Below are 16,423 nucleotides of genomic sequence, written 5' to 3'. Positions count from 1 at the left end.
CAGGGGAGGGGAGAAGGGTGGCGATGAGCAAGCCTGGCTAAGCGGAGCTTCCCTTTACCAGACAATGAGTTCCATGGGGACATGGGGGGCGGTGGTGCCTTAGTAAACGTAGCTAGACTGGAGCTGGGAAAGTTCAGCGTCCACACAGAACTAGGAGCAGAAGGGCGGGAGATGGGAAAAGCACGTGTGGAGCGCACGTGCCTTGTCATTGCTCCTCCCCCCGCCTCCCTGTTCTGGGCTGGGGCTGCAGGTGTGGAGTCACGTGCCTTGTTATTGCTCCTCCCCCCGCCTCCCTGTTCTGGGCTGGGGCTGCAGGTGTGGAGTCACGTGCCTTGCACCTTTCAGGGCATGGAAGGAGCAGGGGAGGGGAGAAGGGTGGCGATGAGCAAGCCCGGCTAAGCGGAGCCTCGACTGGCCGTGCTGCCTGAGGGGGGGGGGGTGCCCTGCCCAGCAGACAAGGGAGAGGGCAGCGGGTGGAGGCAACGGGTCGTCTCTTTCCATTCCTATGAGCCATAGTGCGATTGACAAACATCCATCCCATGATTAACCGATCCTTCTACTTGCTCTGCTCTGGCACCAGCTCTGCTGAATTCCTCCCTCCTTCTGTCTACCGCCTCCATTCCCTGCATTTTCAAAGTGCAGCAGTGAGTTGTGAGTTCCAGTCCTTATTTATACAACAGAGTGGATTTATACAATCCACACACAAAAAGGACTTATCAGGTTTAAGTTTGCAGAACTTAAAACAAAACAGAAACACCAGGAAAATAAATCACAAGGGCAGGGAAGAACAGCCAAATGAGAAGTGAGCAGACTTAGTGACCAGGGAATGCTGAGTGCTGAGGTAAAAATTCAGGGCCGGTGCTAGTAGGGTTTTTTGGGAAGAAGGTAAAACGCAGATCTACACAGATCCTCAAGGATCCTCCACTTTTTAAAAAACAACTCCAACAAATCCAGTGTCATATCACATCTGGAAGCCACGACTACAGACTGGACTACAAAAAACTGAATTTTAAGTCTCTCTAATGTTTCAATTTCAAGCAAATCAAAATCTTATTTTATGTGCCTTTTCCTTTGCAAATTTTGTTAACAGTTCCTTCAGGTCAAGTGCTGATGCTTCAGCATGTTCGATTGATATAGTTGTCTATACCTGGGACCCTCGAAATGTTGCTGGGTGGGTAGGCAGGGGCTGGTGAAGCTGGAATCCTACAACCAGTTTGTGGAAGGCTGCCCTTTAACAACCAGACAAGTTTTCCTTATCTAGAATGGCCAAGGCAAGACTGAAGGCTGAGATCTGACAAATCTAGAGGGAAGACACTGAGGAGGAACAACCACAATAGGACTTGTGACAGTCTTTCTTGACACATCAGGACGGTCACCAGAAACCTTCCTAGTGTCCCTCCCCAACCCCCTCTTTTCTTCATAATGTTTTACAGTAAACCAAGTGTAGAGAATATTTGTTTTGTCATTTGAGCAAATGCAGAGCCGAGCTGGATGGAATAGCCAGTTCTAACACACCTAACGTAATCTGCTCCGTCAGAGATTTGGAAGGCAATGTGTAGGCATTGAGAGGGTCATTTTGCTGTTCTTTCAAAAGGAAGGATCCCTATAGTTTGGTCCTTGTCATCATGGAAGGTGGAAGAGCAGCCCAGGGGTGAGAAAAGGGTGATCAGTTCACCCTTTCTGGTTGACTATCCATCTTCACAGGCTCCCTACACATTTTTAAATATGGACATCTGAATTGTCCTTTGGAGTTTGTTACTACTTTCCATGGAGACCATGTTGGAGAAAGAGAATTGCACTCTGGAGATGGCCAGTCGAGAGGAAGTACTCAAAGAGTACGATTCCTGCCTCACTGCTCTCCTCCTCTTCTGATGATTCCTCCTCTTCACTGTTGTCCGCATCCTTTGGAGGAGGAGCCATTTTCTTCTGTTTAACGTTCTTGGCGGGCTTCACCATAATGGTGGCGGGTTGTGTCCGGATGTCTAGTGTGTCGAAATAAGCCTCCGCTCGCTCCTCTGGTGGACCCTCTTTTGACTCGTGAAGAGCGGAGGCTGCAGCTAAGGGACCCCCCATCCCACCCCCAGATCAAGGGGACCCTCAGGCATACACAGTAACTGCTGTCTCCTCTCAGGACCCAGCTTGGAAAATAGATGATGGGTGATGGGAGACAGACTGCCTTACAGAAGCCAGACACAAACCATTTTACTATTTTGAGAATCTTTCTTTCAATGCCAGTTTCAGTTGCCTCTAATGAAAGGAGTTTTAGCAAACTAAAACAAATAAAAGTGACTAACCAACTTAAGTATCATCAGCATAGAACACGCACCCCCAAACTTCGGCCCTCCAGATGTTTTGGACTACAATTCACATCCTTCCCGACCACTGGTCCTGTTAGCTAGGGATCATGGGAGTTGTAGGCCAAAACATCTGGAGGGCTGCAGTTTGGGGATGCCTGGCATAGAACATATGCTAGCTTCTAAACTTTCGTTATAAATACATTTGCAGCTTTAAAATCTCGTATTTAGTGCTGTTTGGTGGGAATTAATACAATATGCCAATGATAATACAGTCATACCTTGGCTGACGAATGGAATCCGTTCTGGAAGTCTGTTTGGCTTCCAAAACGTTCACAAACCAAGGCATGTCTTCCAATTGGCTGATTGGTCCTGGAAACAATGCTGGCAGCCAAAACAGACGTTTGGGTTCCAAAGAACGTTTGCAAACCGGAACACTCACTTCCGGGTTTGCAGCGTTCGGGAGCCAAAATGTTCAAGCTGCAATGTGTCAACCAAGGAACGGCTGTAATTTAAGCAACTTAATGCCTGAAGTGAACAGGAATATCTGCCTGGCACGGAGCTTTATGGTGCAGCATATATATTGTTCTTTTGTTTTTAAATTTTCCCCAACCTCCTCAGTAAGTTTGATTCTGGCCTTTAATATGTAACAAGAATTTATTTATCTCAGCAGTAAAAAAAAAAAATTATAATGCTATATGTTGATGCAGTTTATATCTCCTAATTCTGAAAAAAATTCTGAAAAAAATGCATACTATTTAAAATATTTTATTACTTATTTGTTATAAGTTATTTTGGATATTTTGTTGTGTAAATTAAGCTGGAAATCAATATTGTTTAAAAATAAACCGTTGTATTCAAATAATATACTGCCTACTTTTTATGCCCTTTATGAACACACGTGTTGTGTGTGTGTACACAAACACACCTGGCGGGGGTGTGGGTGTGCCAAATTCAGCCCTCAGTAAGGAGTCTGTTCCGCTTTGTTTGCAAGATGAAGCACGTGGTCAGGCGTTTGGGGGAGGAAGCTTTCTTTGTTTCGATCGACTGCCTTTTTATTATTGTTTTGTCCCAGAAGCAGTAGCTCTGGTGTGTGTGAATGATCAGGTGTCCTCTATTAATCTTGCCATGCAATGGTTTTTGAAAGATCCTTCCCTCCCCCACCCACAGAACTTTTATTTTATGATGACGCATGTTACCTACAATGGTTATTTTATGATGGTGCATGTCACCTACAATTGTTAGAATTGGTTACTGTATCACACACACACACACATTGTGAGGAGCTCACAATTGCCTCCCTTGCCTGCTAACATCAGGGATCGGCCTCTTGAGCAGGGAGAGAGAAGCCTGCCTTTAGATACAGCCACTCAGTAAGGTCATAGAGCAGGGGTCGGCAAGGTTTACTTCACCTGGGCCAGTTCACTCCCGCAGAGATCGTTCAGTGGGCCGGATCGCGTCTGCACAGGTGTGATTTTTGGTGTATGTGCATGTGCAGATGCGACTTCCGGCACCGCGGAAGCGAGCGAGTCCCCACTTCACCGGTTTAGTGCAGCGTGTGGGGACTCGCCGAGTAGGCAGCCCAGTTCGGGGACGGCTTGTGGGCCGTTTAAACGACCCCCCATGTGGTCCGTGGGCTACAGGTTGCCAACCCGTCATAGAGCCTGTTCTGCTGACCAGCATCCATCCCTCTGCTTGGACACCAGAGCACAGCTAGGTCAGGGAGGGAGCCAGCCAGCCAGAAGGTGAGAAAGGGGCTCCTTCTATAGGAGGGCAAGGCAGCTCAGTGTGTAGCCTCCCTTGCAGACCTTTCTATGCCAAATGTAGCTGCTTAAATGGCTTTTGAGCAGGCAAACATTTTAGTGATTATTTTGTACTGGCAAACAGTGGCATCTCTGGTTATGAACACTTCTGGTTACAAATGCTTTGGGTTATGAGCTCCACTAACCCAGAAGTAGGTGCTCCTGGTTGAGAACTTTGCCCCAGGATGTGAATGGAAATTTTGTGTCGAAGGTGCATGTGCGCAGCGGAAGACTCCATTAGCAAAAGCGTGCCTCAGGATAAGAACGGTTTCTGCTTAAGAACGGACATCCAGAACAAATTAAGTTCATAACCAGAGGTACCACTGTACTGTATATCTTGATCACGTTGGTATTTTAGGAGTTGGTGTGTGTACACACCCACCCACGCACCACATATATACATATACATATACATATACATATACATATACATATACATATACATATACATATGTGTGTTTGTGTGTCTCACCAAAAATTGCAGAGCATCATGGGAAACATTGGGACCTCTTTCTCCCCACCCAGCATGCTACTCAAGTGATAAAAACCACCGATTTCAAGACAACCTCTGCACTGTGCTGAAATGAAGAGAGAATGGAAAAAAACTTAAGTAGGGTCATGTGTGTGTTTGTATGTGAGAGAGGGAGAGTGTGCTTCAGTTCTGGTACTAACAAAAAAATCCTGGGTTAAATGTGTGCTTGGAGGCAACTTATCCCGCAACTGTCTATCTTTCTGAGCCACTATATCTTACCAAATTATTATTATTATTTATTAAATTTGTTTACCACCTTTCATGCAAGGATTCCAGGGAGGTTGACAACAGAAATATATGGAATGAAGATACAAAATACATAACGAAACAAAAACAATCCAACCCCCCCCCCAATTAAAAAAGCCATACAATGTTAATTAATCAGCTGAATGCCAGTTCCAGCTGGCAGACTTCAAGGGTTCTCATGAGTAGCAAAGCATATTCCAGCCAGCCTAAAACCTGCCTATCCCTGCTATAAAGCACCCATCAACCACCTGTTGGTTATTATATTTTTATTAAAACAAACATTATATTCACATTTTGTTTGTCTGTTGTTTTTTTTGCTTGCAATATACAGGCTCTTGAAAGGCCCTCGCCAACAGCCGGTTCTTCCCATTTGAAGGGAAGGACTCCAACCCGGTGAGGCAAAGTACATGAAAAGGTGGCACATGTCAAGGGGAGACTTGAAAGAGAAGACAGTGTTAAGGCAGAGCAAGAATCAAAGGAGCACAGACCCACCCAGGGCAGGACCTGGAGGAGTCTCTCAGTTCACATGCTCCTCCTCATGGATGTGGGTGAAGCTTCACGTTTTGCTCCAGACTTCCAAGGTGCATTCTTGGCAGAGCTCAAAAACAGGAGATTCCACGGATCAGGTTGTCAACCAAAAGCTGCCCGAGATGTTAGCAGCTGAAACTCCTCGGGTTTGGGGAACCTGCAATAAAAGCCCCACTCCCCAACTCTCATGCATGCAGGGGTCCCCTTTCTTTGGATCTTCCTCCCCTCAAGATTGTGTACACACCCACACAACCCTAACAAAAATAAATAAAAACCTTGAACTTGCTCAACATACACTGAAATAAATTATAAAAATCAAAGCCCCCAAATCCTCAGATTTTTTCCAAAATGCAGTTTGTAAATCAACACATCCTGCGTGTCCAAGTGGCTCAATTTGGCAAATTCTGCTCAGCTGCTTGGGGGTGCAGGTCCAGAAGCTGCTTTAAACCAGCTCCAACTGTCCATCCATCTTCTCCTGTATTGCCTACCAGATGAAAATGAAAGGACAGTGAAATGAGACAGATGCACATGTGTGTGAGTGTGAATCATAGAGTTGGAAGAGACCACAAGGGCCATCCAGTCCAGCCCCCTGCCAAGCAGGAAACACCACCAAAGCATTCTTGACATATGCCTGTCAAGCCTCTGCTTAAAGACCTCCAAAGAAGGAGACTCCACCACACTCCAAAGAAGGAGACTCCACCACACTCCAAAGAAGGAGACTCCACCACACTCCTTGGCAGCAAATTCCACTGCCGAACAGCTCTTACTGTCAGGAAGTTCTTCCTAATGTTGAGGTGGAATCTTCTTTCTTGAAGTTTGAGTAAGGAACCAGGGAGCTGCCAGGTACCAATGGATGGCCATCAGACTCCAACCAGAAAGGCCAAGATAAAAAGGCCCACACTTAAAATGAAAGGCACAAATACAGGATGGGTGACACCTGGCTTGAGAGCAGTACATGTGAAAAGGATCCAGGAGTCTTGGTAGACCACAGACTTGACATGAGTCAGCAGTGTGATGCAGCAGCTCAAAAAGCCAATGCAATTCTGGGCTGCATCAATAGGAGTGTAGCATCTAGATCTAGGGAAGTAATAGGACCACTGTATTCGGCTCTGGTCAGACCTCACCTGGAGTACTGTGTCCAGTTCTGGGCACCACAGTTCAAGGAGGATACTGACAAGCTGGAACGTGTCCAGAAGAGGGCAACCCAAATGGTCAAAGGCCTGGAAACGATGCCTTATGAGGAACGGCTTAGGGAGCTGGGTATGTTTAGCCTGGAGAAGAGAAGGTGAAGGGGTGATATGATAGCCATGTTCAAATATATGAAAGGATGTTATATGGAGGAGGGAGAAAGATTGTTTTCTGCTGCTTCAGAGAAGCGGACACAGAGCAATGGATTCAATCTACAAGAAAGAAGATTCCACCTCAACATTAGGAAGAACTTCCTGACAGTCAGAGCTGTTTGGCAGTGGAATTTGCTACCAAGGAGTGTGGTGGAGTCTCCTTCTTTGGAGGTCTTTAAGCAGAGGCTTGACAGGCATATGTCAAGAATGCTTTGATGGTGTTTCCTGCTTGGCAGGGGGTTGGACTGGATGGCCCTTGTGGTCTCTTCCAACTCTATGATTCTATGATTCACTACCATAGAGCTGGTGCTGGGGTGTGTGTGTGTGTGTGTGTGTGTGTGTGTGTTTTGTGTGTGTGGTTACTCAGAGAATATGCAGCACTCAGCTGGCTGGACTGCAATTCTTCAAAGGCAAACTCCAACTGATAAGTTGTGACTGTGAGAGAGGCCAGACCTGGGAGGACAGCCAGCAGCAACTCTACCTAAATCTTCTGGTCCAACACCTCCCGCATTCTGTGCTCTATTGCTACAATGAGTGTGTAGCTCAGGTTCAGCTCAAGAGTACGTTCACTAGAGGACTCCCTACAAACCCCAAGACAAAACTGCAGGCAGGGTGTGTGTGGGTGTGTGTTTCCAGCAAAGGACCCAGGCTGGCCCAAGTTCAGCTGAGAAGAAGCCCTCTCTCCACACCTCCAGCACTCAACTCCGCAAAGCTCCATCCATACTGGAGGTTTCTGCCTTCGAAAGCTTTAGGGGGTTTTCAGCCAGGAGGAGCAGCAGCATCAGTTGGGTGCTTTGGGTGGGTGGGTGTTGTTGTAGAGAGCAGCACTGCAGGATCATTCATTTTGTAAAAAAAACAGCAGAAGAATCCAGGCCTAAGTTAGAGTGAGCAGAGACGGAGGGAGTGTGTGATCCCGTACAAACACACCCTTGATTCAACAGCATTTGCCAGCTCTGTAAGAAGCCACCAATCTCTTTTTTTTTTGTCCCACGTTAAATGACAAAGGAAGAAAGAGGGGGAAGTAGGGCCTTCCCTGCAAATAAGCCCTGCTAGAAAGCAGCCCCCACAGTCCACCCAAGCAGCCCTCATATTTGGAGCGCCATTCTGATGAAGCTTCTCCCCTCTTCGAAAAATATCCTCCAGAGATCCCAGAGGCAAGTTGTTTAATTAGCTGGCTGCTTCGGAGTCAGGAAACAAAGCTGCCCACCCCTCCATTACTGACCCCCCCAAAAAAACACATTCCACAAAAGCTGCTGCTTGCCTTCTATCACTGCGCCATACAGAGCGTGCTCACGTACGGTTTATGTGTGTGGTACGGAAGCTGTACTTCCCAGGACAGAGCAGGGCTGTGTAGAATTATGAAAACAGCAGAGAGCATTATTGGCTGCTCACTCTCCACCTTAGACTAAATCTACACCACCAGGTGCCATAGAAAAGCACTAGACATATCAAGGGATCCAACGCACCCTGGTCACCATTTCTTTCAGCTCCTGCCATCGGGACGGAGATATAAAACTATGCAGGCAAGAATGAGCCGTCTCGAGAGCGATTCTGGCCTTAAATGGAAAGCCTGGACTTTGAAGTCATCTTATTTGACTTGTTATTTTGTATTATATTTACTGTTTTTAATTAGGTTTTGTAGTAATTTTGGATTATGCGGAATGCTTTATCGGAGTGGATGTAGCAACCGAGTAATTTCGTTGTTCCCGCAAGGGGACAATGACAATAAAGATATCTTATCTTAAAACACCAGAGTTCCGTCCCAATTGACAACTCCCGGGCTCGGGAGGTCTCTGCCTCTTCTCCCGCTTCCGGAAAAATGCTCCCTTGAGCAAGCCTTTCCGCTCTCCTTGGAGACACAATCCAGGCACCACCACCAACTCGAGCAGTTCCTTTTCCGCAGGTCTTGCCAGCCACCAACGCGGAATTTGCCCAGATCAGATGCTTGGGCGCTGGGCCCTCTCGCCACCTGCCTCTTGCAGTTGCCGACTACCGCTAGACGAGAGGTTCGATGGAGGTTGTGGGGGGAGGGCCAAGGAAGGTAGATGTCAAGGAGGGGGGGTGGGGGTAGGCGGAGTCCATGGTGGTTCCAGAAGCCAAGGGAGGGGGTCGCACCCTCTCCACTCCTCAGCAGAGCGTGTCGGTATTGAAGGAGAGCTGAGCCTGCGGGGAGACGAGGAAGATACACAAAAAGAGTACGATATGATTTGGGACATGGCACTTTCTGGAAAAAACTGGTGCAAGGCCCTGGGCTAGAGGGAGGGGGAAAAGAAAAGAAAAACACAAAAGGGGCATCTACGGCTCACAGGCGGCCATTTATCCACCAGATGCTACAGTCCAACTGCCTTGCCGGGTAAGAATCACAGGACCAACTGCGGTTGCCACATTCCATAAGAGATGGCGACATGAATGCCTTCCTCTAATTCAGTGGCTCTCAGAGGGTGTGGCAGGAGAGGATGCCAAGTGTGGCGGAAGATTCAAGGAGGACGGTGGTGCTAGAAGCAGAAGCAGTTGCCTTCTTCATCTCTCTTCTTCCCTCCTCTCTCCTCCCCTGCCAACATGGAAGGAGCGAGCAAAAATGAAAGGGAAGCGATACTCATGCTCAGCCGGCCGCTCATAGCAGCATAGCAGCCCATCCAAGGGGAGAGTGCACATTGCAGGGCAGCTGAAGGAAAGCAGTGCAAGCTGTTGACTGAGAGCAGCTACTACAAGCCCAAACAGGAGACGCCTTTTTTTTTTTGCTGCAGCCGCCTCGGGCTCCTGCTTTTCACAACCCCCCCCCTTTAGCCACAGTTGCATGCTAGGTCTCCCCACTGTAAGAATTGGGGGTGGGGGTGTGTACCATTGAGTAGCACCAGAAAAAAGCATTGAGTAGAGTATAGCATAGCATGCTGTCAATATAAAAAGATGAGAAAAGCTTATTTGTGTTGATGAGGAGACGAGACTTTCTTTATCTCAAATCAGACTCTAATATAAATGAGATTAAGGGACCCAGGTGGCGCTGTGGTTAAACCACTGAGCCTAGGGCTTGCTGATCAGAAGGTCGGCGGTTCGAATCCCTGTGACGGGGTGAGCTCCCGTCGCTCGGTCCCAGCTCCTGCCCACCTAGCAGTTCGAAAGCACGTCAAAATGCAAGTAGATAAATAGGAACCGCTATAGCGGGAAGTTAAACGGCGTTTCCATGCGCTGCTCTGGTTCGCCAGAAGCGGCTTTGTCATGCTGGCCACATGACCTGGAAGCTATACGCCGGCTCCCTCGGCCAATAATGCGAGATGAGCGCGCAACCCCAGAGTCGGTCACGACTGGACCTAATGGTCAGGGGTCCCTTTACCTTTTATAAATGAGATTACCCAGCCAAAACAAGCTCACACCTCTCACTCAGTCTGTAAAATGGGTCAGAACAGGGGGGGGGCACAGGGATGAAACCTGCCCTCTCCACAGTATCTCGCCTCGACCCAGGGGGACTCTGAGGCTCAGGGGGATCTGAAGGGGGGCTATTATCCTCCATTTCACAGACTAACGCACAGCAACGCGTGCAGGGCCAGTTGGTTTCAAATCAGAAGAAACGAAAAAGAAAATAGTATAACGGCTGCCACGAGAGCAGTCCTCTCACCCGCTCCTCTTCAAAGCTGATCAGGCCCTCGTCATCTGATTCCAAGTCCTCGGGCTCCTCCACCACTAGGGCCCGCAGCTCAGTAGGGGCCGCACGGGGCCGCAGAAGGTTTAGCAAGCGCTGGAGAGGTGATTCCATTGAACAGGCCGGGCTGGTCTCCTGCTGCTCTAGGTTGTCACTCTGCTTCTTAGCGAAGTTCACAAACACCTGGGGATGGGGAGGAGGAATCATAGAATCATAGAGTTGGAAGAGACCACAAGAGATCCAGTCCAACCCCCTGCCAAGCAGGAAACACCATCAAAGCATTCTGGACATATGCCTGTCAAGCCTCTGCTTAAAGACCTCCAAAGAAGGAGACTCCACCACACTCCTTGGTAGCAAATTCCACTGCCGAACAGCTCTTACTGTCAGGAAGGTCTTCCTAATGTTTAGGTGGAATCTTCTTTCTTGTAGTTTGAATCCATTGCTCCGTGTCCGCTTCTCTGGAGCAGCAGAAAACAACCTTTCTCCCTCCTCCATAGGACATCCTTTCATATATTTGAACATGGCTATCATATCACCCCTTCATCTACTCTTCTCCAGGCTAAACATACCCAGCTCCCTAAGCCGGAGACTCCACTACACTCCTTGGCAGCAAATCCCACTGCCGAACAGCTCTTACTGTCAAGAAGTTCTTCCTAATGTTGAGGTGGAATCTTCTTTCTTGAAGTTTGAACCCATTGCTCCGTGTCCGCTTCTCTGGAGCAGCAGAAAACAATCTTTCTCCCTCCTCCATATGACATCCTTTCATATATTTGAACATGGCTATCATATCAAATGAATATATGAAATTTGCTGCCAAGAAGTATGATGCATCCCAAGGAGTTGCTTTCTATCGGGACAGCTGTCTCTCCACCTGGCCGTGACTCTCTGGGTCACTGGTCTTCCCCATCCCCTGCCAGCTTAGAAACCACGGACTGAAACTGGACCTTCTGCATGCAAAGCAGCTGCTCTTCCACTGAGAGGTGTGGAAATAGCCAGCTGGCTTAGGTGGCTTCATAGAAGCAGCCAATGGAGGATGAGAGAGGCCTTATCGATGGCTATTAAGCATGACAGCTAAACATGACCCTCCATGGTCAGAGATAGCATAACCACTTAATAACAGCCCCTTGGTGCTCTTACATCCTGGCTCCACCCTCAAGAGGTCAGGGAATGGTCCCAAGAGGCTCCTGAACTCACGTTGTCCAGGGTGGTCTGGCTGACGGAATAATCCTCGATGCCCAAGATGTCCACCACCTGCTCCATCTTGCTGAAGACCTGAGCCAGTGAGATCTGCTCTGACTTCAGCTGGTACTGCACCTTTGTGTGGTGCCTCTCCTTGGGAAACAGAGACAATAACATCAGCGCAGCACCAGAAGGGCCTCTCCCCCTTTTCTGCAACCCCAAATCTATCTCCTGGTGGACTTTAATACCCAGTGCTACATCCACATGAAAGGGACCCAGGTGGCGCTGTGGTTAAACCACTGAGCCTAGGGCTTGCTGATCAGAAGGTCGGCGGTTCGAATCCCTGCGACGGGGTGAGCTCCCGTCGCTCAGTCCCAGCTCCTGCCAACCTAGCAGTTTGAAACCACGTCAAAAATGCAAGTAGATAAATAGGAACCGCTACAGCGGGAAGGTCCCTTTACCTTTACTGGCAGTTTAGGTGTAGGGTCGTGGCTCCCAACATGGGGCACACGCCCCGCGGGGGGCAATTTGATTTTTAGTAAAGGTAAAACGACCCCTGACCATTAGGTCCAGTCGTGACCGACTCTGGGGTTGCGCGCTCATCTCGCATTATTGGCCGAGGGAACCAGCGTATAGCTTCCAGGTCATGTGGCCAGCATGACAAAGCCGCTTCTGGCAAACCAGAGCAGCACACGGAAACGCCGTTTACCTTCCCGCCGGAGCGGTCCCTATTTATCTACTTGCACTTTGACGTGCTTTCGAACTGCTAGGTTGGCAGGAGCTGGGACCGAGCGACGGGAGCTCACCCCGTCACAGGGATTCGAACCGCCGACCTGATCAGCAAGCTCTAGGCTCAGTGGTTTAACCACAGCGCCACCTGGGTCCCTAATTTGATTTTTAAGAGGGGGCAATTCGAGAATGAGTTATTAACAGAATCATAGAATCATAGAATCATAGAGTTGGAAGAGACCACGAGGGCCATCCAGTCCAACCCCCTGCCAAGCAGGAAACACCATCAAAGCATTCCTGACAGATGGCTGTCAAGCCTCTGCTTCAAGACCTCCAAAGAAGGAGACTCCACCACACTCCTTGGCAGCAAATTCCACTGCCGAACAGCTCTTACTGTCAGGAAGTTCTTCCTAATGTTTAGGTGGAATTTTCTTTCTTGTAGTTTGAATCCGTTGCTCCGTGTCCGCTTCTCTGGAGCAGTTAATGGCCTTTTAGGCTTCCGCCATGTGAATAGCAGTTCACTTTTTGAATAATGAGAATTATATGTCATGGGGTGGGGGGTGGGGAATCAGGATTTTAGAGATGCATGGCCAAAAAAAGGTTGGGAACCACAGGCGTAGGGGAAACTAGGAACTTCCCAGTAACAGTTAATAGTTGCAAGGTAGCAACTTCCACAAGTGGGGTTGTTTCTTTGCACGTTCAATCAATCAATGTGATTGAATTCATTATCTTGTTATTATTGGCCTCCAATAAGTGGACCTCCTAATTTCCCCTACACAGGAACAGAGATAGGAAGTCCCCCTTTAAAGAGAACTCTGTCACAGATGCAGCCAGGGGCCAAGCTTGCAGGAAGCAGAGCCGAGTCTGGGCATTTCCACGCTGGAAGAAGCCTAACCTTGAGGACAGCTTCTGGGAAGTTCCTGTTGAAGAACCGCACTACCTCCTTGACATTCAGGCTGGATTTGGTCCGCACCGTGATCATGTAGCCGTCTCCAAACCTAGAGGAACAGAGGAAAACCGACCGTGCCGCTCTCATTTCCCTCTCTGCACACGCCCCTCGCCAGCAAACGTTAGCCCTGGTTTCTCACACCTTGGCTTGCAACCGTGGCACACCTTCGCAAGCAAATTTCAAATTGAAGTTTAGTGCAGCTGAAACTTTATGGCGCCGTTTCCTGTCAGGCCCTGGGGCAAGGCAGGGCCTGATCTAGACCCTTTTCAGATCAGGTACCCATGGAAGCAGGGCCTCCTGGCTAGGCCAGATCCAGCACCCTTGGGAAGCTGCCATGGCCTCCTCTGAGCAGGACCAGGTGGCTCCATTCAGCCCTCCTTCCATTTTCCACCATGCTCTTCTGTTCTACCTCTGGGGCAGTGTGGGAAGTCATAAGAGTGACTGGTCCCAGCTGCTCCGTGCAGCTGATGAGAGAGGAAGGGGAGTCACTTTAGCCAGGACCCCTTCAAATACAGAGCCGGTCCTGCCTCGCGGGATCCGCACCCACCGCCCAGTTCTCACGTGGATGAGCAGGGGTTGGAAGAGCTTCCCTTTGATGCACCCTCTGGCGCCCCGTTGACCTTTTCCCGCTCACCTGTTCTTTAGGTGCTGGATGCTGCCCAGGCACTTCAGGCGCCCGTTCACCATGATCGCCAAGCGCGTGCAGAGGGCCTCACACTCCTCCATGCTGAGGGATACAAAAGGAGAGGGCACTCAACACAAAGCCAGCCTGGATGGCTGAGTCGCCCACACGATCTTCTCCCAATACAGAGGGAGCAGGCAATCACAAGCCCTTCCTTCATTCATAGAATCATAGAATCGTAGAGTTGGAAGAGACCACGAGGGCCATCCAGTCCAACCCCCTGCCAAGCAGGAAACACCATCAAAGCATTCTGGACATATGCCTGTCAAGCCTCTGCTTAAAGACCTCCAAAGAAGGAGACTCCACCACACTCCTTGGCAGCAAATCCCACTGCCGAACAGCTCTTACTGTCAGGAAGTTCTTCCTAATGTTGAGGTGGAATCTTCTTTCTTGAAGTTTGAATCCATAGCTCCGTTTTAATCCATTGAACCATCCATTGCCTCGGTTCATGCCCCGCCCCCTTGCCCCCCAGGGTCTCATGAAGCAGAAGAAGGCGCCCCCCCCCGCCCACCTGTGTGATGTCAAAACCACTGAGCGGCCTGTCTTGATGATGTCCAGGATAAGGTTCCACAGGAAACGCCGGGCCTTTGGATCCATGCCAGTGGTTGGTTCATCCTGCCAGGGAGAAGGGGGCAAATGCCAGAATTAGTTGCCCACAGGGGCATCCTTAAGCCTTACCATCATTCGGGTTTGGCTCCATACAAGCCTATTGTCAGTTGCCATGGATTCTGAATATAAATCATCCAAGGAAGGAGGGACCCAGGAAACCCAATTTAAATTAACACACATTTCCTGCAATTTACATGGTCATCTTTTGTGGTTGGAAACTTAGTTTGGGTTCTCTGCCAAGGTTCTGTTGCTAGGGGACTATAGGCTTTAGTAAGGTAAAGGTAAAGGTAAAGGGACCCCTGACCATTAGGTCCAGTCATGACCGACTCCGGGGTTGCGCGCTCATCTCGCATTATTGGCCGAGGGAGCCGGCGTATAGCTTCCCGGTCATGTGGCCAGCATGACAAAGCCGCTTCTGGCAAACCAGAGCAGCGCACGGAAACGCCGTTGACCTTCCCGCTGTAGCGGTTCCTATTTATCTACTTGCATTTTTGACGTGCTTTCGAACTGCTAGGTTGGCAGGAGCTGGGACCGAGCAACGGGAGCTCACCCCGTCGCAGGGATTCGAACCGCCGACCCACTGATCAGCAAGCCCTAGGCTCAGTGGTTTAACCACAGGCCACCTGGGTCCCTTATAGGCTTTAGTATATAGATAGATAGATAGATAGATAGATAGATAGATAGATAGATAGATAGAGCACTTGCACCATAGTGGCACCTAGGGACAGAAAAAAGCATTACACAGTATGGAACCTCTGGTTGCTCTTGTGTGCCATGTGCCCTAAGCCCGCCTCCTCTCCTCACCAGGAAAATGAAGGCTGGGTAGCCAATCAGGGCAATGGCTGTCGACAGCTTCCTCTTGTTGCCGCCACTGTAGGTGCTGGCGGGTTTGTTAGCATATTTGGCCAACTCCAGCTTCTTTAGCGCCCACTTCACGACCTGAGAAGAGCAAAGAGGAGATTGCTTGTACGCAGCTGGATCAGGCCAAAGGTTCGCCTAAACCAGCAGCCAGGCTTCATTCTTAGCTACCGCAAGAGTATCAGAATCATTCCGCAGGATTCGGTGGAAGCACCCAGGTGGCCCAGTCTCCTGTTTGGCCAGCCATATGCGTACCCACAGGGGCGTACCCAGGATCAAAACTAGGGGGGGGGGCAAGCCATGGTCGTTCAGGCACGGGAGGGGAGGGGCCACAAAGTGGGAATGTGGGCGGGGCTACAGGGCCAGCGGGCCCAACGACCCGGTGGCGGCGGCTGCAGCCGCTAAATGAACCCCCTAAACTCTCTCCTACGAAATTCCCCTGCTCTGAAGCAGGGCCGTCTCTAGGCCCAGGACCGATGGCGCGGGGCGCCAGGCCACCAGGGGCGCCACTACGACCGCTGAGAGGCGCGGCGGAGGCCGACCCAGGCGCACCTCTCAGCTGTTCAGCGGCTTCAGGCCGCTTTCTGGAGACTTCCCTAGTCGGGCCCGTGGTTTGGCCTTCTAGGGGGGGGCAGCTGCCCCCCCGCCCCATGCTGGTTACGCCCATGCTCCACCACCACCAACTGATGGTCAGGGGAATACATGCTTAGCCACCATGAGGACAGCCGTTAGCAAACCTCTCGTCCCTTCTGTAAATCCCCCCCAACACTCTTTTAAAGTGGTTGCCACCACATCTTGTGGCTATGAGTTCCACAAGTTAATTATGTATTGTGTGAAGCGGCGGCAGCCGCTACTTGTTTGCCCTGAATCTACTGCTGTTCAAAGCTGTGATGCACAGCTTAGCCATTGCCCCAATCATTAGGAGTCCAGGCTGACCAGCAAACCAGCCGCCTGGTAGAGGTCCATGGGAAAGAGAGGCCAGAGTCACCCTGGCCTTCTTCCTCTCCACCACTGCCCACCTTACCTTCCAAGTCCCGG

At 49.7% G+C, this 16,423-nt stretch overlaps 1 protein-coding gene across 4 annotated transcripts in view; it reads right to left on the bottom strand.

Moving 5' to 3' along the window:
* Positions 1 to 6,857: 6,857 nt before the first annotated feature.
* ABCA2 (ATP binding cassette subfamily A member 2) overlaps positions 6,858 to 16,423 on the bottom strand; it is a 234,059-nt gene continuing 224,493 nt past the window's right edge. For all 4 annotated transcript variants that reach the window (XM_088665386.1, XM_088665387.1, XM_088665389.1 and 1 more), the window contains 7 exons: positions 15,332 to 15,466; positions 14,430 to 14,533; positions 13,871 to 13,963; positions 13,183 to 13,285; positions 11,574 to 11,711; positions 10,356 to 10,562; positions 6,858 to 8,905 (listed from right to left, as the gene is read on the bottom strand). In XM_088665386.1, coding sequence (XP_088521512.1) covers positions 8,870 to 8,905; positions 10,356 to 10,562; positions 11,574 to 11,711; positions 13,183 to 13,285; positions 13,871 to 13,963; positions 14,430 to 14,533; positions 15,332 to 15,466 — 816 coding nt within the window. In that variant the 3' untranslated portion in view covers positions 6,858 to 8,869. The remainder of the gene's footprint in view (positions 8,906 to 10,355; positions 10,563 to 11,573; positions 11,712 to 13,182; positions 13,286 to 13,870; positions 13,964 to 14,429; positions 14,534 to 15,331; positions 15,467 to 16,423) is intronic.

This window comes from Zootoca vivipara, chromosome Z2 (assembly GCF_965207765.1).
Source record: "Zootoca vivipara chromosome Z2, rZooViv2.hap1.1, whole genome shotgun sequence".
In the NCBI taxonomy this organism is placed as follows: domain Eukaryota; kingdom Metazoa; phylum Chordata; class Lepidosauria; order Squamata; family Lacertidae; genus Zootoca; species Zootoca vivipara.
Note: the sequence above shows the minus strand (reverse complement) of the source record. Positions and strands in the feature narration are given on the sequence as shown.